The 27929-nt window shown below is 38.8% G+C and overlaps 1 protein-coding gene across 2 annotated transcripts; it reads right to left on the reverse strand.

Annotated features, from left to right (window-relative positions):
* On the reverse strand, window positions 1–27929 carry ZBTB44 (zinc finger and BTB domain containing 44). 2 transcript variants are annotated; one of them, XM_063139529.1, is made up of 6 exons: window positions 27685–27928; window positions 14970–16035; window positions 11632–11716; window positions 9624–9787; window positions 7616–7916; window positions 1–5347 (listed from the first exon to the last, which is right to left on the reverse strand). In XM_063139529.1, exons 2-6 carry the CDS (start codon window positions 15985–15987, stop codon window positions 5065–5067), a joined length of 1851 nt encoding a protein of 616 aa, XP_062995599.1. In that variant the 5' UTR covers window positions 15988–16035; window positions 27685–27928; the 3' UTR covers window positions 1–5064. The 2 variants fall into 2 exon arrangements, with proteins under 2 accessions (XP_062995599.1, XP_062995600.1); XM_063139530.1 differs by having other exon boundaries at window positions 5254–5347; window positions 7833–7916; window positions 27685–27929.

Genomic DNA, 27929 nt, shown 5'->3' on the forward strand with positions numbered 1-27929 from the left:
TTACTCCATAAAACATTAATATTTTAATGAAAAATCTTAGCATCATGTTTCTATCCAAATACACTCAAAACTAGTTTTTCTTCCCTCTCATTTTTGACTTATAATGGGACCAGTCTGGATAATTTTTTTTGTTTGTTTTTCAAGATTTTTTTTAAAGATTAAACAACCAGGCTAGCAAAAAAGGTACCCAATACATATTCTTCTTATATCAAACAAGCTAATAGTTCAGTACAAGGTAACTATACAGAATATATACATTACACAGAGAATCACAAAAGCGAACACTACAGGCTCAGAACAGATTTTGAAAAAACCATGATATTCACATTGATTACAAGAACTCTAGAAATGATTGTAACAGTGAAACGGCACTTTAGTTTACAAAAAGTCACAAAAATATATATATAGCCACCAAGAACTATGGGTTCCTGAAAAATACTAATAGCCAGATATAGTATATAAAATGCAAAGTGTATTTCAACATTAAAAAAAAAAAAAAAAACCAAACTCAAAAAACATTTTTTTTCCCATTAAGTCAATAAACATGCCAAGTAGCCTAGCTGTGGTCAGCACGGACAAGAAAAGCTCTATGAGATGGCGGCTGGTGACTGAAGACTGGCACAGTTAAAAGGGAGAGGGAGACTCACACAGTTGCTGGAATGCCCCGTGGGAATTAAGGTCCACACTTCTGACTCCAGCATTCCTCTCGCCCCCTTTCAGGATTCTACAAAGGCCCAAAGACAGACTGCACTGCAAAAGTGGGTCCAGGAAGCACACTCAAGCTTCCACTGGCTGGGGCTATGTAGTCAGAATAAATCGGCAGCCTAAATCAAACAAACACGCACAACCCTTTTTATGTATCTCTAAACTCTCCAGAAAGCAGCTGAAGTACTCTGTTATCATACAGAGAACTTAAAATAATAAAAACAAACCAACCAGAGAGCTTTGAAACCACTGATTTTTGCATTTAAAAATATTTGCATCGATTTGTTTTAAAATACCAGTTTATTCTACCGATGGAAGTTGTAGCATTTATTGATTTTTTTTATATTACCCCAATTCCCGGCCAAATATGAGCCCAAAAGCCTTGTGGTATAGCAGAATAGAAGTCTGGATCCAGATAAGAACCACTTGTTCCTACAGAGTCTTAGGGTCAATGACTGTAACATTTCGTTCCGTCTGTTCTTTATTGGGATAAGAAAAGCAAGCCTTGTCCTTTTGCATCGAGGCAGAAAAGGAACAAAATTTGCCTCTTCTTTATGTCAAACACCATCCAAACCATTCCTGGTACTCCAAGTTCTGCAAACTTTTCAGAAAGAGGCAGGGATTCGCATCTTAATGCTCTATCATGAGGCTGGTGAAGAAAAATTAGTAACAACCCCCTCCCCAAATCCTGGCCAAAACCACTATTTAAAAATTTGCAAATGCATTGTTAAAAAAATACAGTTTTAATCTCTTTTGGGATCTGGGGCCTAGGGACTATAGTTTTATAAAATATAATATATATATATAATATATATATATTTTGCTACAGTGGCACTGGTTACTTAAAAAAAGATTCACATTTACACTTTTCAGACTAAGGATAAGTGCCAAAACTAGAACTATTTTCAAAGACATTGCTGACTTTTGTGTTCGTTATTAGAACTGGGAGCATAAAACTGGTCAGTCTGAGAAAAGAGGTCAAACTATTTCTAAAAGGGGAAATGAGCTAGAAGCTGGTGATAGAAGTACAGCTGTGACATGAAACGGACATCTCACGTTGTGATGGGGGGGGGAACATGATCTCATTCTCCCATGTACACACACTCTCCAGAAGCATTAGGGTGCATCATGTGTCAATACATTGAAACAACCCATCTTTTAAATCCCATTGCAGAGTGTAACATCTGCTCCTTTTGTAGGAGAAATGAAGAAATAACAGGTGTAGATATTAACTCCCGTTTATGCCCCTCTTTCCGAATTCTGTGTGGGAACAGATGCTTTCCATCTTAATATCAACCTCTCTTTCTCACAAATCATGGAAAGACTGTATCACATGTGTAGCTCTCATCAAGCCACCACATGAATAACTTGGATACTAACCATAAAACCCAACAATTTCAGAGGATTCTGTCTCACCAAAGTAAAGTCAATTTTACTATGAAATTTGTGTGCTGATACCTTGAAAAAGATGGAGCAGAATGAATGTTTTAGTGAATTTAACACAGGGGTAGGCAACCTTTTAAAACCTGAAGGGGCTGGAAACTTTGATCATCCATTTAGCTGGTTGGGGGCTGGTTCATTCATTCATGTTTACTTCAAACAATGACTGTGGCAGCAACCCAGCAAGACCATGGTCATTCTCTTTTAAGAGCCCAAGCTGGGATGGGTGGGTGAAGGCCAGCTGATCAGACATAGACAAGAATGTGTTGCTGCATGGCGGGAGAAGAAAATGATTTCCCCACAGTGCTGGCTAGAACTCAGACTTTCAGAAGCCTGACAAAATTATCTTGGAGGCCAGATGTACCCCATGAGGCTGACAGTTTGCTATCCCTGACTTAAAACATGCTGTATATATGTATGCTGTTTAAAATAGGTGGGCTTACATTTTCAAGTTAAACATGTGCATTATTCAAGGTGTTCAAGATCTGCCTGCTTCCACAATGTTAAAGCATAAGAATCAGGGGGAAAAAGAGACCTTTTCATTGGTAGGTAGCTTGATGGGGAGGGGATGTTCTTTCAACAGGGGACTTTTATGAGAATATAAAAAAAGCCTCTCTCTGAGGAAGAGAGAATTGTGACTTGATTTTTGCTGGGCTGAGATTTTAAAATAAATATGACATGATATGGACTTTTATACTGTGACACAAAACAGTAGCCCACGGTTCACACAAACATCAACTATGTTCATTTTTACCTTTTGTATGAAGAATAAAAATAAACTTGAGCTTAAACACAATTATTATTTATCTCTTCCTTAGTGTTTTCTTTAATATTATGTTTTCAGAAAGACATTTACTCTCTGATATCAAGATTTAAATCTCTTTAAAATCTTTTAATGTAGATTACCTGCTCTACATTTGCACATATCAAATGTACAATCTGCACTAGCAAATTATGCCTCATAATGGACCTTACAATAGGTAAAATACACTCTGCAGGCAGAACAAATACCTCTGTGGGTAAGAGGTTAAACAAATGCACAACACTTGTCAGATTATCTGGCATGTATGAATTTGTATATAAGTGGTGTGCTTCTAAACCATTTAGATTCATGGTTTCAATGTGATTTGATTACAAGACAAAACACTCATATATTAAAATGTGTTAATTTCACCCTACATTTATGGGGAGAAATGAATGGATAGCCCCTAAAAAATTTATACTGATCCAACCTGAAAACAGGGACAAAGCTTCAGCAGCAACATACTTTGCTGAATATATTAACTTTATAAATCTGGAGTAGTGATTTAATTTGTTGGTTTCTTTTACTTAAAATTCATGTAAAGAAAAACCTAACTTTTTTAACATAACACTTAAAATTTAAACTTTGTTAGTATTTCCCCATGAAGCCCTTTATAAGAGTTGCAGAAAAGTGCAAGAAGCAGTTTCCTTAGATTTGATGGATTTGCTATTAGCAGAAACATCACATTTCTTTGAAACTATGTCTAACAAAGTTTTTCTCAAACTTCAACCATTGCTGCATAAAATAACAGCCCTGTTATTTGACCTATACAGTTACTCAACCATATTTTCCCCTATAAGCCCTTTTCTTTTCTATTCTCAGTTTGATGATCATGTGAAATTCAAGTCACTGGTATCACTTCAAATGAATCACACTTTTTTTAAGCAATATGAATTATGAGATGGTCAGGACGCTCAAATCCAAATGAACAAAAAAGAATATAGTCCAATTTAAATTTCCAATTTAAATTTCTAAGCTTTACCAACAACAGAAGATGTTGGCAACAAAATGGAAACTGCTGGCCTGAATATGCCCTATCGTGTGTTTACAACCTTTTATAAACATAGAGGGGAAAAAGAAATGGCAAGTCTTTCAGATTATTGCTTTCTGCAGCTGTGTTTGTAGCTGGAGTAATAGCTTTTATGAAACCAGCTTGGCAAGGGTATAAAAATGTTTTAGAATATGAACATTTTATCATTGCTAACAGACCTTTTGTAAACAACCCCTGTTGGGTTAGAAACTTGGCCTCTAAAGGAGAATAAATTGCTTGTTTTATCTAAAAACAGGCTAATAAAACCGCACCAAGTACACACACAGATGTATAACCATTAAAAACTACATTAGTGTACTAAGCTCTTTTGACTTTTGTAAACTCCCTCTTCACCATATTTTCTACTATTCCAAGTTGTTAAATAGAACTGGGATTTCTTGACTAGAGAGTTTTTCATGTACCACTTCAGAGAATGAAATCCGTATAAGGCCTTTTGCATGAGCAGTTTCTAAATAGGAGTGGCATACCAGAGGTGAGCATACCTGGGCATGTTCCCTCTTGCTCTGCCAAAGTCAATCAATCATCCACTATTAAAAACAGAGGTCCAGTAAGTTTTAGAAATGGTTACAGTAAGCACGCCTAAAGAAAGTATGAGACCGAAGTGATTCCTTCTTGGCAAAAATACTCACGTCTACCAACACTAATAATTTTACTGCTCGGTCCTTGACAGCGTACTCAAAATGGATTTTAAGTACCATCAATTCTTCTTCCTTTACCAGACGTTCTGTGAAAACAGGGTGGCACAACAATCCCTAATGATTAGGTCTAAATTTTAAAATAAGGAACTACAAAAGTAGCTTGCGTGCGCTTGGCTTTTCTTTAGAAGTGCATGTGATGTTCTGACAGAACCTTTACTGTGCATTTCAGCCTTAAAATGTTTCCACAGACGTGACCATTTGGTTATGAAGAATAGTGTAACAATCTGTTGCAGTTTATAGTTTTAACAGCATAGCTTACAAAATAAAAAGGGGTACATTCTCCCCCCTCTTCTGAAAATTAAATTAAAATGTACAAGACCAAACACAGGCACTTTCCAAAAAGACAAAAATGAAACCAAACTTTTGACTTATTCAATAGTAATAGACGAGAGCCCAGGTTTTGGGGGGTCATCTCGACTTGCCTCGGCACTTGTAATAGTCTTTGGCTGCTCTGGCATGTCTTCTTCTTTTTCTGCCAACCCACCCAGAGGCCCCAAGGAGAAAGTGCTTTCACAATTCTGAGTTGATGAGACCTGTGAAATAACAGGCATTTGGACAGAGGAGCTGCTTTCAAATCCATGCTCTCCTAGCTCATACTGGCCGAGGGTCTCTTCTTGTTCCTGGTTTAAGTAGTCCGGTACTAGGAAATCACTATAAGGGAGGTCAAAGATCAGGAGAAACAGTTACTTGTTAGTGAAACATTGAATATGCTTGTGTTAACTACAACATTGCATACGGGAATGAAGATGCTGAGTTCACAGCACCAATGCCCAAGGATTGCCCCAGGAAAAGCTGCCATAGTCTACATCCCACGACTACCATCTGGAGGATCCTTCAAATCGCTTTATGGGTCATCTGTCATCACAAGTTAAGTCACTCCTTTAGAGCAGCTTATAATGTGGCTCAGGTATTGCCACTGTCTCAGTTCTACCACCAAGATTTCCTTTCAGATGTTTATGCTAGCATGGAAAATTACAAAATGCAGCCAACCCAAGAGATCTCCACGTAGGCCAGAACTTGTAAACTGCCCCTAAATTGCAAGAATTGCAGGCCAATTTCCCCCAGTGATAACTTCATATCTGGATGTGGTTTAAAATTCTGACACCTCTCAAACTATGAGAAATGTGTGGTTCATAATCAGCTACAAACTACCTTCATGCCAAGAAGGATTGGTGAAGATTTTATGTTTTTTTTTTATTTTAAAGAAGGGGGACAACAAGAGAAATAGACATTAATAAAAGGATAAAGGCATGGAATCAGATTTATCCTGGATCAACTGCACTGGTGGAAGTGGATGTCCCAACTCCCTCCTTCCCATGGCAGCCACCCCAGCCTCCTTAAAATACTACACAGAGGGTGAGGGGACCCTGCTAAATGGAGTGAGCTGTGTTGTGGGGCAGATCTCTAAAAATTGGAAGGAGAGACCTTCTGTGAGAGAAGCCCTTCCTCTTGCGGAAGGCACATCCTGGATCCAACCCACAGAAAACTAAACAAGAGTCAAACCCATGAGTAATATTTACACCACCAATGCCTTCCCCCTGGCTTGAAGAGCTCCATGCTGCTATTGTGTGGTGACTCACCTGGGAGCCAGTTGCAAACACAGAGTGAGGGAAGGGGATGGAGAACTTACCCAGGGGAAAAGCCTTGGTGGGCCAGAAACAGACTGGGGATCTGAAATTGCTAACCATATATAGGGGGCTGCAACAAAAGTATAACAAGAGAGGGACTGCAGAGGTTCTGAAACAGTAAAGTATAAAGTAACCTAGGTATTACACAAGGATTCAAGGAAAGTTTCATTTCCCCATGACACTAGATGGTCTTGTCTTGCAAAGTCAATGGGTCCAACCCAATAAAGAAATATTTTTACTGGGCTAGAATTATAGAAGTTAAATGAATACGCCAGGGCTTGTTTTTTTTTTTTTAAAGGCATTTGGACAATTCAAAATGTTTACTTAACTTGGTGAGTGGAAAACTGAAAACATTGTGAAATCTATCTGCTCACCTAGGAAAGTATTTAAAAGTTTGAGAAATATAAAATATAAACAAAAATACATACCAGCATTTTGCATATATGACAGAATCATAAACCAACATGGTGTACATAAACATTACGTAAGGTTTCAAAACAAACTGAAAAACAAACTGCTCCACAAAAGTCCATTAAATTTGATGTTTTGTGGCCAATTTAATATAAGATGGAATGGATAAATTAATGTTGCAATAATACTTAACTCAGAGTAAATCCCACTAAACTCAATGGGGCTTACTTCTGGGTAGAGATACATAGGGCTGCACTGTAAAAGTAGGCAATGCAATAATGCTGGTAATTTTTTCTGTGGAAGTTTTGAGTACAATCCAGGTAAAAGACAGCACTTTTAAGTCTCACTGATTTTAAAGGGCTGAATGTCTGTGGATCAACTCCGCCTGATGCTCTTTCTTTCTAAAACTGGTATGACTATCGATTTCATGTTAGGTGCATTTAATTCCTACTCACAGCGTAGTATTTAAACATAACTAGACCTTTCAAACCAAATCAGCCATTTTGTTGTTTTTGGATGTAGCTGTTAAAACAGCTATGAAAACAATGGCTGGAAGGGAATGTTTTATGTAACTGTTAACCTGCTCATAGATACTCCTGCCCAGCAAAATGAGTGGCTTATTAGCGTGAGGCAGTTTGAATGTAGCATGTTTTACTCTGAATATCCGATATAATACACACACACGATTTACACACATGAAAAGCAGAATAGAGATACTGATAATAGGGACGCAGTAGCCTATTGGGATGCAATAAATTGGCAACCTGATGGTAAAACAATTACAGGCTGCCCCAAATACAAGAAGAAATGGTTTAGGAAAAAAAAAAAAAAGCATGTTTCTCTGATAGGGTTTTTTTTTTTCTTTTGCGGTGCACCTCACCTGCTCTGGAAGTAGTTTGCTAGCTCTGACGCTTCATGGTTCAGACTCCTCAGATGAACGATTAAATTTCCAGAGTTGGTGAACATGGCGCCACATGTTTTGCACTCGTAAATCCGAGGCTTGCGGATAATGTGCCGGGAAACCCGCATATGGTGTTTATATTCCCCGAAGGAAGTGAAAGTGGCACTACATATCTGGCACCGGAAACAGCGTTTACCTTCGTGCTTCAGGCGATGCATCTTTAGCGAATAAGCCCGGGTGAACTTTTTCCCACAACGGTCACACTGAAATGGTTTAATGCCTGTGGGAAGAAAGGGAGGGAAGAAATTGACTCTCCACAATTGACAACCACCTAGGTGAAATTCCAGCCTCTACTGAGTGTAGTGACAGCAATTCTGTCCATTTACGCAGAAGCGGTGATCTGAAATTTCTAAAGGGAGAGAGGGGAGAGCCTGTTAAAGCTTTAAAGCAACGGAAGCTATTCCCAAAAGGCTGGGAATATAAATCTTTGAATCAGGTATCAAGCTAGGTTTGTAGTGACCAGGCACAGGATGTGGAACTTATATCTGATGTACAGTTTGAGCAGGGAGCGCCTCAATCACCTCCAATGGTATGATTGTTTTTTTAAAAAGAAATTTCTGTTTAAAAAAAACACAAACTATTTCACTGGGTCACAAAACACTCTTTGCAATCTTTACAATTTTCTCTTTCCTCTGCTTTTGATTATAAATACTGACAAAACCCAATCCTATACACACTTACCCAGGAGTAAGTCCCACTGCACTCAACAGAATTTACTTCTGCGTTGACATTTATAGCATTGCACTGTTCAGTTATAATAAAACTGCTTTACAAAACTCCCAAACCCATATGCCGGCACAGACAGTGTCCCTTTTAAATATTTCTAATGTCTCCTTTGAAGACTTAGTACTCTCCGTATCTAACAAGAATAGCAATTTTAAAGACCGATCACTAACAAGGAGACTCCTGCAGCAATGCCTTCACAGGAACTGACAGACACATTTAAGTTGCAGGAACAACTTTCAGAAATCTTAATTTGAGATAGCTATTCATTGCACAGGGGGTGGGGGGTGGAACGGTCTAATGTGCAACTTACAGTTTGATCCCAATCATCTTTGCTTATGAGATGAATACTGTTAATGTACTTGAGCATTTATTTATGAAATGCCTGGATTGAGAGGTTGCAAGGACCTTTGGCTATACACAATAAAGGCATGTTCCTGTTCCTGCTCATGAAATAATTCAATTGGATCTTATTTCTGAGGACATGTGCTTAATATTTCAGATTTAGGTTTTCTCCCCTTTTCCTCAAAATTTAAAACTTTTAAAATGTTTTTAAACACCTTATTTAAGCTGCAATCCTATACCTAATTATCTGGGAGTAAGCCCCACTAAAATCAATGAGACTTACGTGTGAGTAGACATACACATGATTGTACTGTTAGAGGCTCTGTGTTCCCTCTTCTCGAACGTACATCTCCTAAGTTATATTTAAGGTAGAGGGGGAAAATAGCAGCATGACTGTCATCCTGCAGCAAGGGCATTTCCCCTGCAGCAAGACAGCTGTCCCATATTACATGTAGATAGGGACCACTATTATGTGGGATTTGTGAAAGTACTGCATAATGGCTAAAATTAAATTGCAATACTCCGCAAGACATGTGGAAAAGTCTTGTATTGTGCCAAATCCACAACTAACTACCCTCAATGAGCACAATAGTTCTACAATTAATGCTAGTACTACAATTTTTACAACTAGAAGTGCTAGTTCTTTCATTTCAATCCCTCAGGTTTCCAGAAGCCTAAGGCTGATTCATTCTTAGGTTTTACTGGGTTTTTACATTTCTCCAATACATTCTGTTGAGAAAGGAAGAAAAATATTGCTGTTGGGTTGTTGCATATGCAGGAACATGGGCTTTGAAATAGAAGAAGCTGCATGGGCTCTCATGATCAAATCATGCTTTTCGGAAACAATGAAGATTCTTACCTGAGTGGATGAGCATGTGCTGTTTTAAGTTCTGAATACGGGTGAATCGAACACCACAAGTTGGACACTGAAAAGGTCTATCAGGGCCATTTGGGCTGGGTCTCTCTGTGCTACTAGTTGAAGGAGCAATATAGAGCTGGTAAGGATACTGGACATTCTCCAATCTGAAGAGACAAGCAATCGCTCTTTTAGAAGCAGATTAGGAAGGGGGGGAATGTAAAATATCAAAATACAAATGTTATAATTTTTTGACACGTATTCACAAGCAATTAAGAACCAAAATGCAAAATCATACTTCTAAATCAGGGGTGGGCAACACACAGGCTGTGCGCTGCATGTTTTGTTTTGTTTTTGCAGCCCTGGCTGGGTTCCCTGCTGCTGTAGCCATGGCAGTAATCCCCAGGCATCCTGTTTCCCTGCAGAAAGGGGATTCTGCTGGGAAAGAAGGTGCACAATTCTCACTGGGAATCTGGCCACACAGCCAACTTCCAACAGAGGTGGTGAGGGAGGGTGTGACCTACGTGTGTGTGTGTGTGTGTGTGTGTGTGTGTGTGTGAGGTGGAGCAATGTACCTGCGCCAACCCATCGAAGTTGCCCACCCCTGTTCTAAACTGTATTAAAAGTTGCAAGCCTTTGGAAGATGGTTTTGCCTACACTGGAAGTCCTGCGGAAATGAATAAACACCAGGTGAACCGTTTCCATTAGCACACTATCACAATGAATTTGTAACTGAATAACTTCTACATTAAGCACTTCAGAGAACCAATAAATGTATGTAAACCAATTAAATTTATGTAAAAATGTACAATATTTACAATCACATTTAGGTGGGGTCAGTAAAATCAGCATGGCTACGGTGGTGAAGTCTGGACTGGGACCAGGGTTTAAATTCCACTTCGCGTCTGAATTACTCCAGATGGCCTTGAGCAGACCTATCAAACAGGACTGTTGTTTTGATTTAAATAATAATAATAATAATAATAATAATAATAATGATGTTGCCACCCATAAAATTAACAAAGCATCGAAGACAAAAATGCCACCCTCATCCCTACTAAAAACAAACAAACAAAAAACTTAAATCTAACGAAATAAAGCTCACAATTTTTAAAAGCAGCAAATTGCACAATAGGGAGACTAGGAGCCATGGAGCAGCATACTTCTTCCCACCTCTGGCTCAAATTTCTCCTGCCAGCCTTAACAATTGTTCGCTCTTTGAAAGCAGTATGTTCCGAGGGTGGGGATATGAACGGTATACCATTATCATTAATTATGTATTTAAAGCACACAATCTGCTAATTGTTACAACGGCATCCAATCCTTCCTCCAAGAAGCTGTGTGAACACGAGTTAGGTTAGGTTGAGAAACAATGACTAATCCAAGGTCACCCGGAAAACTATGTGGCTGAGCAAGAATTTGAACACAGATCCCCCTGGTCCAAGACTAACACCACTCAGCATCATAGCCAGTGTCATAGCACCAAACATATAACTGAAGAGCTTCAGCAAATGAACAAACTTCCTAACAGTTGTGCTTATGAATGTGGGCATTTTTCACTTTTCTTGTGAATCCCGAAGCACACTGCTTCAATGTGGTTGTGATCCTTCGGTTTTCTTTTTGTCTGCCTGCCTTCAGACCTGAAATCGTCTGTTTTTATTGTGACCTTTGTTTCCTTTGGGAAGCCTTAACAGCATTTTTTTTCCTTTGAGTTAGGAAGGCTCACTAGGGGATTTGAAAGCTCCTGAGATGGAGTAAGCTATGGTGACACTGAAAAACACTTATAAGTGTACATCTCTCTCTTCTTCAGTTGTGGAAACACTTAGAAACACTTCAGCATACAACCAAGCATTGCCTTTCATTGCCCTTCTAAAGCATGTGATCCCTTAGACACGAACTGTACCTTATTCAACACAGAAAGTATACATGTGTGTGCAGTCTCAGATTAGGGAATGTTGATCACAGAATACCAGGCCCTGCAGAATACTTCACAGACTGTGTTGGTACATACCGATCATCATCATCTGCATGAACGTTACCACCAGAGGTACTCTGGAGTGTTGGCAAACCTTCAGTGACCCCTTCATCTATTGAACCTGGGTAGTTAAAGAAACAACATATATTACTCTGCAATTTAATGGAAGTATATATTTACCCAGGTGTGAGCCAATTCTGGCGAAGTGTCTCTACGTTATTTTTCTTGTATGAGCAGTGGCTAATGCTGTTTCACTAACATCAGACTTCAGAGCACTTTACTGACACATTTCAAGATTCAGTGATCTGATAGGATGGCTTAATAAACAGTTCCATAGTCAGAATGTATGCCTCAAAATTATAGGACCAATTATAAACAGTTTGGCTTATTTGGTTTCAATTATCAGAGGATTCTTGGATGGGAACTGGACTGAGATACGCATAATTGAAGACAGGTCTGCCACTGCAAAGCCAAATTTATTATTTGTTTCAGTATTTAAAAATTGTAAACCGCCTTGGGTGTCTTGGCAGAAAGGCAGTACAGAAATGTATTAATTAAATAAAATAAGACAGCTTTGTATATTCATACAATTAGTTTAGTTTTAATACAGTTTTCAAATTGTGATTGCACGAAACAAAAGAGGTTCTGGACATAAATAAAACCAACAGAAATGTTAATTATATGCCCTGAACTTCAGCTTGTTTGTATAAATTAGTGGGTTTTTTGTTTTTGTTTTTAAAAAGACACTTATGATACGTCCAAACTAAATTCAAACTATTAGGCAGTGCAGGGTTATCTCTGTAGCCACTTTCACAACTTTTTGTGTGTGTGCAAACAATTAGCAATGCCCATTCCAACTCTAATTAGCCGCCTTGGGTTCCTTGGAGGAAGAAAAGTGGTTTATAAATGTAATAATAAATAAATATGCAAACAAAATGCTAATGCGCAATTAGTGGCATGAGGATGTAGATGGGGATTCGTAATAAAAAAAGTTATTCTATTTAAAGTAAGTGCAGAGAAGACTGTATCACTTTAATACACATCTGGATGGGCATCCAAATTATGCTGACAGGCCACAATCCAGTGAGTGATATGTATACTTAAGTGTGCTTATGCACATGGATCTTGCTCAGGTGGATCAGGGAAGAGGTCCTGGTTTATCTTTCTTCCCTTTTCACTAAATGTTTGCAAACTATTTCCTTACATGGCCTGCTTTCCCACTCACTTCTTCATTTGCCTTATGCGCATCAAGGGACTACTTCTTACATGGTGGTTGATAATTGGATAACAAAACCCTTGTACAAAAATGTTTGGGAACAGAGTCCCAAATCTTTTCCCCTCATATGTATTTGAAAGGGAAAAACAATGAATTATACATGCAGATCTCCTTATTTGATATACCAGATCAGATACACCTGTATTTTCTACCTGAATATTTATTTAAAGCCTCTTTACCGCACTCTTCAGCCGAAAAGACTCCCAGAGTGGAGCCTACAGACATTCAATCTAAAAGACGTGATAAAAAGACTCCAAGACAGACACCCAACAGCAAGGAACATTTTATTGGCTAGTGCCTTGTGTAGTCACTAAGACAACTAGCAGGAGACTTATCCTGCAAATTTTCAGAGGAAAATTCTGGGCCTGAATACTGAATTTTGCCCCAGATCACAGGACTCTCTCTGAAATACCACCTTACAGGACTGTTACTTAAAAACATAGAGATGACCTCAATGGCCATCTAGTCCAATCCCCTAACTATGATGACAAAAAGGCAGCAATGAAGGAGGGAAAGCCACAAAAAAACAACGTTAACAGAGAAAACAACTTAAGAATACTCTTTTGACATATAGATGAGGTACCACATATAAATACTGGAGTTTCTAACAAACATATCAAACAAGTATGTTCCATGCAATACCTTAACTTTAGATTAGATAAATGTTAATCTTTGAAATAACTATGAACAGTATTGCCCATAACTGGGATGTTAAATTTGCATTTATGCCTCCAAATTGCCAAGAGAACTGACTGAAGTTTGACGGTCTGCTACTGCAGCTGCTTGACATGCCCAAGGAGCTTGTGCATCACTTCCAATATGGGAGACAGCTCTAGTGGTGAATGTCCACAGGGCATGCAGAACTACCCATGACACCGGGGGTGGGTGGGGAGTCCGTCACTGCTGAGAGCTCTGTGTGCGACTGTAGCTCCTGGATCTTTCAGGATATTGTTGCTGTTGTTATTATTATTTACATTTATATACTGCCCCATAGCCAAAGCACTCTGGGCAGTTTACAATCAAAACATTGAACTTTTAAGAGAAATATGGACCTCCTTAAAGCTGCCCTTCCCCTTTGACATGGCTTTTAGCTGGGTTTTGTTTGTTTGCTGAAGTTTGTTTTCCCTTAAACGATGAAAGAAACGATATTCTATTCTCTTCATGTAAAGATTTTGTATAACTGATCATATGTCACTGGCAACTTCTCCCTTAGCTCCCACTTCCATGTGTTTAGCGGTATGGATCAGATTACATCAGTCTAGGGAACCAGCTTCTTGCTCAGGGCTGCCAGAAAATAAATTCTGTCTCCCCCATTAATTTATAAACCACATTCTCACATTTCTGGCAGATTAGGTATAAAGTGTCTAGTAAGATAATGAATAACACATTCACATTTGCATGCCTTCTATGCAAAGAAGATCCACAACTATTAAGTCTGCAAAAGCTCTGGTAGGTGAAACAATTTAATTTGAGCAGAAATGCTACCAATATAGAATGTCAACATAAGAGCTATTCAAAGCGTGATACAAAAATAGCAACAGAAATATGTCAAGGCATGTGCCACTGGAACACTGTTCCTGCTTCCTTAAAGCAATGATGCAGCTGAAGTAGTATGACTGCAGGGCTCAGACATTTCCTCCCTGAAAGTAGCAAGGCAGAGACAAGAGTCACACCCCCTATGTTACAATACTCACATGGACATAAAACTCATTGAACTCAATTGGACTTACTTTTAGTTTAGCTTAGCCTAGCTTATTATTTTTGTCCAGCTTTTCTACTAGAAGTCTGCAAAGTGACTTATAAAAAAGGGTAAAATATCACACAAATCAAAGCATCTACATCTGGGTAAATATGCTTAGGATTGTGGTATAAACAGAAGATTTAAGTTGCAAGACAGCAGAGTCAACAATGAGTTTTAAAGGGGATTAGTGACTACACACTAATCACAACACTTCGGTTGATGTGTGATGAAACGAACCAGCATTATTATATAGCTTTTTTGAGTTGTTTGAAAAAAACTACACTTGAGAACTGGGAACCCTTGCATACAGCTTCCAATAAAACCACAATGTAAACACACAGATTTAAAAGATCCTACCTATAGAAGATGACTGGGGGCTGATCAAGAGGTCCTCCTGAACTTGCTCGCTTCCTGGAACCGTCTGCTGATCACTCAGTGAACTTTGGGATGCGCTGACAGGCTGTGACACTTCCTCGTGGACTTCTTCGTCACTTAACCTTTCTACTTTTACACGTACATCTTCTTCAATCACCAGAGGCGAGCTGGCCTTCGTGCTCTCACAAGTCACATAATCAGCAATTCTTCTAGACGCTTCAGATGGACCAGGCACTTCTAAAGTCCGAGAATTTTCTACTTGCTTCACCTTCTCTGACTGAAGTCTTCGGTCAATTCCAAAAGGGAAAGTCCAAGGAAAAGCTAAGGAAGAGTCTACAGGGTGACTTCTAGACTCTGCATAGGAAGCTGAAGGATTCAGAACCTGTGGGGAGTTTGTCTGGGTGCTACATTTAAGTGGACTTTCTGGAGACATTACGATGTAGCTTTTGCGCTTCCGCCGGGATTCTCTGCAAACAGGAATGGTTCTCTCCACCACACTGCATTCTGAGGAAACAGGAGAAAGGCTGCCATCTCGAGAGGTAAAGTTGCAATTTGCACTGTTTTCTTGTCCAGTATCTAGCACCTTTTCTTGTTGGCTACTGGGAGTATTCCATAAAATGCTTGACTTCATGAACTCTGAACAGGTGCTAGCAACACTGAACATTTGCATATAGCTAGCTGCAGCCAAGACATCAATAATATTTTCTGTGTTAATAGACAATGTTGCTGTGTATGCATATTCCAGAAGGGGCATAAACCCGGTCACTGTCACATGATGTAGGTCAAGTACACTTTTGCTGTCGTCTTCTGCTTGGCCAACCAACTTGGAACGAAAGAAGTCACTACAGGCTGCCAGTACTACCTTGTGTGCTCTGAAAATTTTGTCTTGGACACGGATGGTGATGTCGCAGAAATGTCCGTCATTACGAAGCATGTTAAGCTTTCCAAGCATCTCCTGGCTGTGAGCAGGGGAATTGTGGGTAAATGTTTTGACACCCATTTTTCTGCTTTTTGCTAATATCCACAATACAAGAGGATCAAAATCAACCTAGAAAGAAAAAAGTAAAGACAGTGAAGAAAGTAATTTCCACAATAATAAAACGTATATTTAATCAATAAAGCATAGATTTATTATGAAAAAAAATCTCAATCCCTGTGAACCATGTGCTCTAGCCCAACTCCAAAGGAACATGCCAGTCAATAATATCCTTTCAGTGCTATCAACCTCAATAAATTATTCTATTAGTCTACTATCCAGCCCAAATAACAGGAGTACAAGGCTGAAATCCTGTGTTCTAACTGGATGAGAAAGAAAGACGAATCCTTGAGCATAGATGTTAGTGTTTCCTGCTCTCTCCTGAACTGGTGTAGTCTCAATCTGGAAGCATATTTTGATGCTAAAGCAAAGTTTAAAGTATAGTTTATTGAAACAAGCCAAGATCAAAACCTTGTTTCTAACATTGGCTTGTTTCAGTAAGACATAGTTCAAACCAACTTTACCCAAATTGGAATAATAATAATAATAATAATAATAATAATAATAATAACAACAACAACACATTTATCTCTTACCCACCTCTCCGTTTGGATCGAGGCAGGGAACAACAATAAATACATAAAACTGAATGAAAAACAGTATACATTATTAAAACATCCTAAAATTCCACTGGATGGGTATCCTCCAGATGTGCTGGACTACATATACCTGGAGGGCACCTGTTTGGGAAAAAACTGTTTTAAACTAACCAGAGTTCCCAGTTTGGGTGCAACAACAACAAGCCAAGGAGCTGGACAAGGAAGCATTGAAGGCAGCGTTCCCTAACCTCCAGATATGTTGGACCAGCTCCTATCATCTCCAGCTACCAAGGCCTGTTCACAGTGATTTAGGTTGCAATGCTGGGAATAATTCCCTCTGAATGCAGTGAATATGCTTTTGAATGAACATGCATAGGACTGCATTTTCATCAAGTATCTAAATGCACCCTCCCCCCCTTTTTTTTTATTTAAGAAAGTGTAATTATAGCAGTGCAAAATTTGCATCTAAATGTAGGGCTGGCATCAGTCTGGCTCCAAATACAAAGTTTTGGGAGGAAAGAAGAAACAAAATACTTTACCTAAATGTTTAAGAAATCTTTACCCTCAGCTGTGCATTTAAATGAACAAGAACTGAAAATTTACTTTAGTGCCTGACTATTCCTCCTGGTAAACTACTCTTGTTACTCTATTGAAAAACAGCCAATTTTGACCTCATTTCCCTGTCTTGTTCCTGCTTTTACACTCATCGTATTGTAAATTACTTCAAGAGAAAGTAATTTGTCTTCTGGAGCACAAAATCAACTGACTTGCATTATAAAGATCACATGGCTCATCTATTTCAATAGCTAGAAATTATGAAGGAAACACTAACAATTTAACAAGGTAGAATTTGACTAGTTGGTTTAAAATGAAATTGTGCATCATTTGGAAAGGAAGAATTAAGCATAAAACTTCCTTTGAGTGAAAAACTGTTACAAAGCTATTTTCATTACATAGGCAAATGGACATATTCATTAGCTAATACAAATCAGATGAAAAGATATCAACTACACTACGTACAAAATATTACGAACTATAATTTGCTTTTGGAGAAGTCTTCCTTATATTTCTTCTCAGTCTTACATACACTTGGATCAAATGAGACTCTTGTACAATAAAAAACACTTGATACTGCCATTGTTATGGCTATGATCAATTCTTACAATTGAATATCATTTTTACGATAATTTGCGTAATGTTTATTTTTATCTGTAATTGTATTTTTAAGCTGTTATATTTCATAATCCAAAGCTGTTCAATTTTTCAAAAACAAAAAACAGCCTGGGGAGCAAGAGCTGGAGTTTTTTCCCTTGAAATTTTTTGGCTCTTCACATCTCTACCTGGGACAGACTAAGGTACGTCATTCTTTTCTCAACAGCAGTTAGCCAGATGCCTCTGGAAGCCCACAAACAGAGAATATCCAGTACATAGAACATATGAACATAGAGGTTTGAGTAAGTTATCATAGCTAATAACCATGCTATGTTTCTTCTATGTGCTTTTAACCTGTTGGTTGTCTTACTATGATTTTAATTTTTGTGAACCGCCCAGAGAGCTTCGGCTATTGGGCGGTATAGAAATGTAATAAATAAATAAATAAATAAATAAATGAATAAATAAATTTATTTCTGATCTTCCTAATCAGAAGAGCTATCCAAAATCTTGTCAGAGGCAGGTATAAAAATTCATAGGTTCTTATGGAAGAAATGGATATGATTCTTGTGTTGGGCTACTGTGCAATATGGCTACATTTTGGTGAAATTGGGCCCTTGCAGTCATTGACATCCTTGAAAAACCCAAGGAAGGTGTAATTGAGTGCTATTAACTCATTTGGAGCAGCTACTGAAAATGTGACAGAAGCAGCTACATGGATTGTTAGTGGGGCTGCCTCAGTATTGGAACTTCCTTATGGTGGTTAAGTGTCCTAAATCAGCTGGGGTCACACACCTGCAAACAAAGTGGCTCTATAAGTTTTATATAGACTTTTATATAAGTCTATATAAAAATCCTGAGATTTTTTTTTCCAGATATCAAAGTGGGAAAGGAGCATATACGATTCTATATACCACGCTTATCACAACCGAATGCTATTAAAGGCTGGCTAAAAGGCACCTGTGGTTTGCCAGGACCTTCCAAGCTATAAAAAGCAAAGAAAAATAGTCAATGAAGTATGATACTACTTTGACTTCAGTAAATAATATGAGCTCTAAAAGGTCAAAGTCAGGCAAGACAGCTCAATATCCTTGCTTTGCAGGTCCTAGTCATTGTATGCAGTCAGCCTATATAACATTTTTAGGGGAACCAAGAAACCAAATTAAAATTATTTCACCACCACGATTTTATAGCTGAACTTGCATTCCTAATAATGAGGTTTAACTGGGAACTTTACTAAAAACTGGCAGCGAGTCTCATACACCCAAGCCTCATGCCGTTCTGTCATGTGTTGCGGCAGTGGTATGGTAACACAAGTGTTTCTCTCACATGTGGTTTGAAACTACAATGAAACTACATTCACTGACTGCTACAGTACCTAATCAGAATTATGTCTAGAAACACAGGGCTCTATAGAACAAAACCCAAACTGTCAAGAATGCGATTTCCCCCCACAAATTATGAAATGGTAAACCTAGTCACATGATGGAAAACTAAACCATGACTTGGAGCATCCATCAGCAAGAAACATTAGATCAAGGATGTTGAACCTCAGGCCCACGGGCCAAATCCAGCCAGTCTGGAATCCCTGAGATGACCATGTCTCCTTCCCTTCTCAGAACTTTTAGCCCAACTGCCAATCGTTTGGTGGTTTCCTGGCCTTTTTGTGCCCCCCCTGCCATTCTTAAAGGTTGAAATGCCTCTCCTAAGGCTTATTTACTTAGGGTAAGCGGTTTAAACTCAAATATCCTGGTGCTTTGTGTATTTTGACCTGCCGCTTTTGTTGTCAGCCCAGCTGACCACAGGGGAATGGGCCTCCAAATTTCTCCAAAATTCAATTTGGCCCTCACGCTGGAACAGGTTCAACATTTCTGCATTACATCAATAAACTTAATAAGAAATGGAAGAAATCACTATGCTGGGAATATTACAGAGATGATTAAAACCTTCCTCTGCAATAGCTTCAAAATCTCCAAAAATTTACATCTCCAGTGTTCCTATTATAGTTTTTAGAAATTGTTTGGTGAAGTAAAGGCCAGGTGGCAATACATGAACAGATTGTCTTAAACATGTTACTCATCATTCTAAAAATAAAAATAAAAATCAGAATCTAAAATTCTTCAATTTTTCAGAAATGATAAAAACTGTCCGTGGGAAAAAACATTCCCCCTCAATTTTTTCCTGGCCTTTCACATCTCTAACAAGAATTACTAGAATTAGACTCCTACTGTGTTTATTCTATAATGAAGTAATTAACTGAAATAATGTGGAAGAGTCTTTCAATGTTAACAGCAATTTCATACAACTAAATGTTTGGATAAGTCTTATTGTTCTTGGTTTTTCTTCATTATTTCAATGTCATGTATTTGCCCAGCATTAACAGTATCTTTTCTTCCCTTCCCAACATTTTTGCAATAATCTATTTTCATTCTGAGGTCCAATAAATCCTAGTGTGGTGTAGTGATTAGTGTGTTGGACTGGGACTTGGGAGATCCAGGCTGCAGACCCCACTTGGCCATGAAACTCACTGGATGGCTTTGGGCCAGTTCCCGATTCTCAGCCTAACCTGACCAACAGGGTTATTGTGAGGATAAAATGAAGGGGAGGAGTATGTAAGCCGCCTTGGTTTTCTTGCAAGAGGAAAAAAAGTGGGATGTAAATGTATTTAACAAATAATAATAAGCTTATGGCAATTAACTACCGTAGAATTGTTTTCTGGGACACTTTAGGCAAATGCCATGCACTTCTGAGGCTGGTTGAGTTTTAATATTTAAATGCTGAACCACACAGTATTTAAGAAGCCTAACAAGCCAAGTATTTTAATGTTATCTAATGTTCAACTTTTGACTTTCTGTCCTAATCCTATACCAAACATATAAGATACCCAAACTGCCTCAAAGCCATAGCCATGGCTTCTTAATCAGCCTGGATGTTTTAGTCTAACCTAGCACAGAACCAAGAAGTAATTATCCTCCTACAGCTCACTGGGTCCTGATGTAACTGCTTCTAAAAGCAATGATAACTAGCCTGTCAACCTTGAATATAATACAGAAAGTGCATTTCTATTTGAAAAGATTAATATAGCAAGATGGCTACCTTTCCAGTAGTATTTCTTGAGACAGTGAAGAAATCACAAGAGGTGAGTCAACAACATTTTCAAGTGTTGTAAGAGTTTAATTGCTCTACCTTATACTGCTGCTGCTCTCAGTAATACTCATGGACTTCTAAATATAGCACAACTTTCTCCTTATACTGGAGTGGGCATCTAAGGTCAGCTTGTTAAGACAGTCTTATCTGAAAGATAACGTTTAAGTATGAATGGTTGCCTTTCCAAACTTGTGCTATCCAAGATAAACCTTAATGGTTCTTAGTTGCTTATGTGGGCTGCAGTCCTGCACAGAGTTAAGCTACATAACTCCCATTGAAGTCGGGAGGGATTTAACTTATTTACTTTACTGCCCCTCATAAATATATGTCCCAAGGTAACTTGCAATGTAAATTAACAAAATCAATGCAAATATTGTACAAGATATTGTTAGGTTAGTTAAACTTTATATAAAAATATCATTTTTTTTCAATAGGTTCATACCAATCTCTCTGGAAGTAAGCCCTGTTCAGCTTCATAGGACTTGCAGCCCAATTCTAAGTTTATTTACTTGGAAGTAAGTGTTATATGTCTTCCTTAATCCATCCTTGAAAATATAGCATGATTTTTTTTTCTTCAACTAGAATCTATGTCTGAAAGATCTGAAGCTTCTTATTGTGAGTCTTCACTTTAAGCATCACAGATGTCAAAGAACTGAAGATCTTCTTTAACTGAAACAACTTTATCAACTCTTTTGCATGTAATTTCTCAATTATATTTTCAAACTTTCATCAGCTGTTCACTTAATGCAGGAGCTGGAGGCAAGTGAGAAGAGTTAGAGGCCTTGCTACCATACTGAAGAAATATGTTTGATAGACTCACAGACTGCACTCCTGGAACACTGCAACACTGGAAAATACTTCTACGCATCAAGTAGGCTAACTGGTTAGTAATCAAAGAGTTGGAATTCTGTTATTGCTAAATATTGCTACCTTTGCATCATGGATATGAAATTTGCAGCTGCTTTAATTGATTGTGCAACTATTTTTTTAAAAAAAACTGATTTTAAAAATTTGCATTTTCAAAGACAATACAATTTAATGTGAGGGTCATTAATTTCCCCCAGAAGTAATTTTTCCATTTCAGGCCACTGAAAAGTTCGCTCATTGCAGCAACGTATTTTCTGGATTCAGCAGCACTTGCTACACAGCGCTGCTGTGTTCAAGGTGTGTATGCGTTAATTTACCCACCCACTCCAATTACATAAGCCACTTCCGTAAAAAGAAGTGACTTTCAGGAATCTTGCTCAAGTTTAAACAAGAAAAATATCTGGTCCTGTCTTCACCCTCTCTGTACTGACGTAACTTTATATGGAATCAACCGTCTTAACAAAACTATACACTGAAAGACATCTTGATAGGCCCTCCCAAAACAAGCTTTCTGTTTGTTGCTGCATCAACACAGGCACATCAGCACAAACTCGGCTGTCTTAAAACATAGTGCGTTCAAATCAGAAGTGTAGCTCTGCTGTTTGTATGCTTTTTTGTGCTGAGCAAGGCCCAGTAAATGAAAATAATGATGGAGTTAGTAGATGTCTGTGCTCTTAAATGTGTGTGTTCTGTTTCTGGAAGGAGTTCTTCCTTTTATCCTTTCCTTGTCCTGAGCTATAGGGAAAGGTGTCAAGTGAAGTCTAATTAGCTGTTTGCATTTGTTGCAGCTGCCTAAACAGAAATAGCCAGCAAACAGCTTTTGTATGGAGCCTATGTTTATGGTTACCTTGTGAGTAAAGAGGGTACTTCACTAATGCTCAGAGACAGTCTATATATTGGATACATATTACTTGTATTGAACCTGGCAGTAAAAATTGTGTGTAGGCCAAATTCTAGCAAATCCTGGTTCAAATTAAATGGGGAGGGAAGAGATGGAAGAAGCCATGCACAGTTTTTGTTGTATATGGGTGCCAATTTTACACATTTATTAAAATTGTTCAATCAGAATCAGTGGCGGAGAACTAGTAATAAGAAGACCCAAGGGAACTGTGGTCTCCAGGTCAAAGTAAGACAATATTTTTCTCCCCACCTGTATCAAGTTAAGAAAAGAGTCCTCACGCTTCTTCCCCTTGGGAGCGTGTTTTTAACATGTAAAACAAGAACAGCTGGGCTTTTTTTTAACCCTGCATGTTAAAGTTGGAGGTCATCCCCCCCCCCCCCTTCAATAAAGTGATTCTTACATTCAGGTATATCAGTAAGTAGTCTACTGAAACTTTTTGTAGGTTAGTAACTTGTGGACTTAATTGCTAGGGTGACATAACTAATTATTTACAAGGTTCGACAAATGGTCATCTGTACAATCTCTTGTGTAGTGGAAATCTTGGCTATTTCACTCCAATGGAAAAATTAACTCTGGGGAAAAAGAACCTTACAGGATACAAAACGGGGTAATTATTTTTTGAAGGACAGGTCCAATAGGTTGGTAAGCTTCACTTACAACACAGTTCTATGCATGTCTACTCAAAAGTAAACCCTATTCAGTACAATGAGGCTTACAAGCATAGGATTGCAGCCTTAATGTTCTTAAATTTCCCACATGACACTGTGTCTTTGATATGGTGGGTAGAGCTAACGTGGTAGATAGTTCATGCTGACCTCAAAAGTATTTGCTGGATGATTATCATAAAAGCCAAGGTGTCTGAGAACAAGATACTTTCCCGTAGTTGTTGCTGCTTAGCAATAACTTCTAAATTCCTTTCATTTAAGTTCCATGCCCTGTGGTTATAGACATATCAGAAATCCAATAGGAGAGCCGCTAACCACTGGAAGCTAAATTTCATTGGATAGAGTAATTTTCAGAACATATGAAAGTTTTTCAAAGGTCAACTGTGTTTTTTTTATCTGAAGGTATCAAATGGTCAGAAGCAACACCTCTACCAATTGCAACTTGGCATTTTTCACTAAGAAAATACCTTAAATATTTAATTTAAATCAATATTTGAAATTGGTTCTACTTTAAATCACTGAACAAACTGCCTATGCCTGTTCAATTACTCTCTGCTTCAGCTTCATTACATGGAAACCTAGGGTAGTATTCAATGGTGTTCCAGTACTAGCAGTAGTGATGTTGCACTAGCATAAACCAAAAGGCAGCAAATCAGCACCTTTTCCAATTGTGTTTGGTTTATGCTAGTGCAACATCAATAGCACTAGCCAGAGCCCTACTTCCAAGTAAATATGTTTAGGAAATGGTTACTATTTTCAACTGAGATAATGGAATTCCTGGTAAGCACGCTTATGTTTGCAGCTTTAATACTGTGAGTTACCTATCTGCTGTGATAATTTGTCACAGACAGGAGGCCTGTCCCACAATCTACAGCAATATAAACAGGGGAAAGCTGTCCACTTTGGTTTGGATCAGCTGCCTTTCTACTCCTGAACCAGTACTAGATGGACAGGACTACTGTGCCGAAAAGGAGAGGAATGTGTTCTTGTATAACCTGTTCTATCTGCATGACAGCAAGCTAGCTATTCTCACTTTTCCTACATCTGAGTACTAAGCATCTGCTTCTGAATTTCACCAGAAATCTGTTTCCAGCTACTAGGTAATAAGTTAATAGCATATTAACTTAGCATAGGTCTAACTATGTAGATGCTGAATTAGTTCCATTATGAGCAAAGGTCACAATTTTTCTCTTCTCAGTCTAAGAACTTCTAGAATAGTTTTGGATAAATATATTACTAACAAGGCACTTGACTCAAAATACTTCTACTACTAAATTGCAACACTTGAACTAGATTTTACAATGATAATTGATTCTAATAATAAATAATCCTTTGGTATTATACTTTGAAGTATTCAAAATGCTTCACATGCATTGCCTATTTGTAAACTTTAGAACAATCCTAAAATGTAAGTCAGCATCGCCTCCGTATTGCAGGTGGAATTGAGGTGTGTGTGTGTTGCCAAAGATCACTCAATGGCCCAATTCAGAAGACACCTTAAACTATGGCTTTAACCACATTGCATAAGGCTTTTTGCCTTATTCTGAATCAGGGACTTCCCAATTTGTAACTCAGCCTCTTCAGCCACTACCCTACACTACCTCATGATTCTAAGTACACCACTTATTACTCTGCTGACAGTTACCACTTCCATCTAGTCCAGCACAATACAATTTTGCCAGTCTGGAAGAAAGGGACACCAGCTAGAGAAAGCAAGCAAAGGAATAAGCACAACCTGCAGCAATATAGCCAAAATAGTTACCTGTATACCATTACACACTTCCACAGTTCAGGCTCTAATATGTTATTCTAGCAGTTAAAGGGTCACAACAACACACATTTATCAGCTGGATCCTTATTCACTTGTGGCACTAGACAATACAATGTCTTCACCGATCAAAGGATCAACTTCTGAGGAGTAAGGGAGCCCCTATTTTTTTAAGCCTTCTACCGCAGCACATCCAGACACGCTTCTAAATATCTCTTGCTTCAAGAAAAATGCCCATATACCATTTCTTAGCACACCTGTGATTTATCCTTGGACAAATGATACAAACAAAGTAATGGTTTAAATGTGGTTATGTTTAGATGGAAGACGTCCAGAATTTACTTTAAGAAGCCAATGCCCCAAGAGTAACACAAGACTAGGAGCAAACTGCTATGATTAATATACCCCACGATCCCACCCACCCACAACATAAACATGGATTGTTAATTCAACGTAAGCTTCAGTCAACAATACTATGAAACTCTGTAATCTTGCAAATTGATCCACTGCCTGTAAAACAAAACATCAATAGTACCTTACATTGTTTTATCCTGCTTTGTTCAGTTGGCTTGCTAACATTCTTCTTTATTACTACCCTGTATTTTAGGCTAACCCTACTATGGGGCAGATATTCCTTGGCTATGTCTTCTAGGGTATGTCTACCTCGAATGATACTCATGATTAATTTTTGGTACCTTATGGCAGAAATCATGAGTGTGTTCGAAGAAGTCTCTCTGAACATAATAAAACAAACTTCTTTAGTGTACAGCAGATAGCTCTGATTATGAAAATTGCATCATTAATACAGCACCCATACCATGTGTTGGGAAGTTGAGTCTAAAACAGTGATATTGTACAACCATATTAAAGACCTTTCCATGCATTCTACTAAGATGCCTAGACAAGTAATTATCCATTTATATCATCATACTTTAAGGCTGTATTTATGATGATCACAATCAATAGGCTTAAGCATGTAGAACTCTGTATAGGATAATGCTGCATATAGTTTAGAATCCTTATTTTCTCAAAACAGTCCTATAAATTAGATTGTTTTCAAGTGAATAACTCAGACTGAAACAGAACACCATCCAAAACCATCCAGAGTCAATGTTTCCGATGAGATTTAATTCCACATTATCTGTATACAAATACTATCAGCTAACCAATGCGACCTAGCCATATATAGGCCAGAACACAACCAAATCTTTGACCACACTTGCTGAAGAAATCAACTTTCTGCACTGAGATGTCAAACTTTGTACACAGAGAGAACAATTTTAGAGGCCCATGGGAAACAAAACCATACAATACAGCCAGGAGACTGTTTATTGGGGAGAGATAAAATGATGTTAAGAAAGGAGAGCTAAAGTCGTCTTAAGGAAATTGTTCTGGGGATACAGAAAATAATAGCACTGGAGCAAAAGGGTAGGCATCTTCCCTGAATTTTCAGAGCTTTAAAATAACAACCACAAAGGTCTCTGCAGTTGGTATTACTCATTCTCTCAGTAAGTAGAAACCTTCTCTTGACTTCCAGTGATCTGGATATCTATGTTGCCCTTCCCTCTTTATCCTTTAGCCCACTACTACCACAGAATGTTAGGGCTGGTGATAGATCAAAGCAAAATGGACAGAAGTTGAGAAAAAAAGGAAATGGAACTTAAGAATTTGTTTAGGAATTCTGCAACAATGTAAACAATGGCCAAATAAACTGTCTATATAACACGTTATGGAAATGAGATGAAATTGATGCCAGGCTGTCCTGTCCCCGCCCTGTCCCCCCCACAAAAAGGGGCAGGAAGAGGGCAAGGCAAAATGCAGGCAGCTGAAAGTACAGGAAAAAATGAAGAGGCACCAAGAGATACAAAATCAGACTTTGTTGGGTGGATAATGGCTATGTTGGGGCTAAAGATAACCTGAGAATAGAAAAAGACAACAGGTTTTGTTGCCTAAAGGGAGAAAAAAAAAAGGAAGGGGCCACTGGGCAAAACCAGTATGAATAATGAGAACCAATGCCAGCTTTTAGAGAATGATGGACTATTCTTGACGGCATTTACTGACATTTGGAGAGGACATATGTTTTGAAAAATACGTAAATAAATCCTAAAACTCATGGACAGGTGAATAAATGCAGAGGAAAGGAGATATAAGGGTTATGTCTCTGAGTATGTGCCACCTTGGTAAACTTAAACCTACCTAAATTTGCTTATTTTCTGACCCCCTTTTGTCGCTGCTTTCCTTCCCCCTCCCCCCCCCTCCGTAATACCACGTTAAGTCATCCTGGCAGGTGTCTCTCTCCCGCCCCCCCCCCCCCCCAATAACACTTATTCAACCGCATAATAATGAAGACGAAACAGAGGAGGAGGCTTTCACGCAGGGAGGTGAAGACTGGTTAGAGAGATGCCGATAAGCAGAGCCACAAGGGACGAGAAGGGGAGCCGAAGGCAGGTGTGTGTGTTTGGCGGGGGGGGGGGGGGAGATGATGGGATCCTTAAAAATGGGGGCGGAGCAGGTGCCAGGAGTGGGCGGGGCTTGTTTGCGAGGCTCCCTCTGCCCTCCCCTCCTCCACATAACCCCCCCCTTACCCACCAGCCCCCCCCCATCTTTCTTAATCCCCATTACCTGTTACTGGCGAGGCCCTCTCCTTCTCCGGGCCCGGTAGGCGTGTATGTGTGTATTTATGTGTGTGTGAGAGAGAGAGAGGAAGGGGGGGGGCGAGAGGGGGTGGGTTTTTCGTTTCCTGACCCACTTCCCCAGGCCCAGAGGCGCCGCCGCCGTCGCCCCCTATCTCGCCCCCCATGTAGGCCCCTGCTGGGCCATGGCGGCGGCCGCCGTCGCTGCCACCACAGCCGTTGGCTCTTCTGGGC

Source organism: Elgaria multicarinata, chromosome 12 (genome assembly GCF_023053635.1).
Source record: "Elgaria multicarinata webbii isolate HBS135686 ecotype San Diego chromosome 12, rElgMul1.1.pri, whole genome shotgun sequence".
NCBI classification, from domain to species: Eukaryota; Metazoa; Chordata; class Lepidosauria; order Squamata; family Anguidae; genus Elgaria; species Elgaria multicarinata.

Coding starts and splice junctions, on each gene's coding strand:
- ZBTB44 (XM_063139529.1), bottom strand. CDS start 15,987: ATGGGTGTCAAAACATTTACCCACAATTCCCCTGCTCACAGCCAGGAG. Junction 11,717..14,969: donor CCCCCAGTCATCTTCTATAG/GTAGGATCTTTT, acceptor TTAACTACCCAG/GTTCAATAGATGAAGGGGTC. Junction 7,917..9,623: donor GCACATGCTCATCCACTCAG/GTAAGAATCTTC, acceptor TTCTTCCCACAG/GCATTAAACCATTTCAGTGT.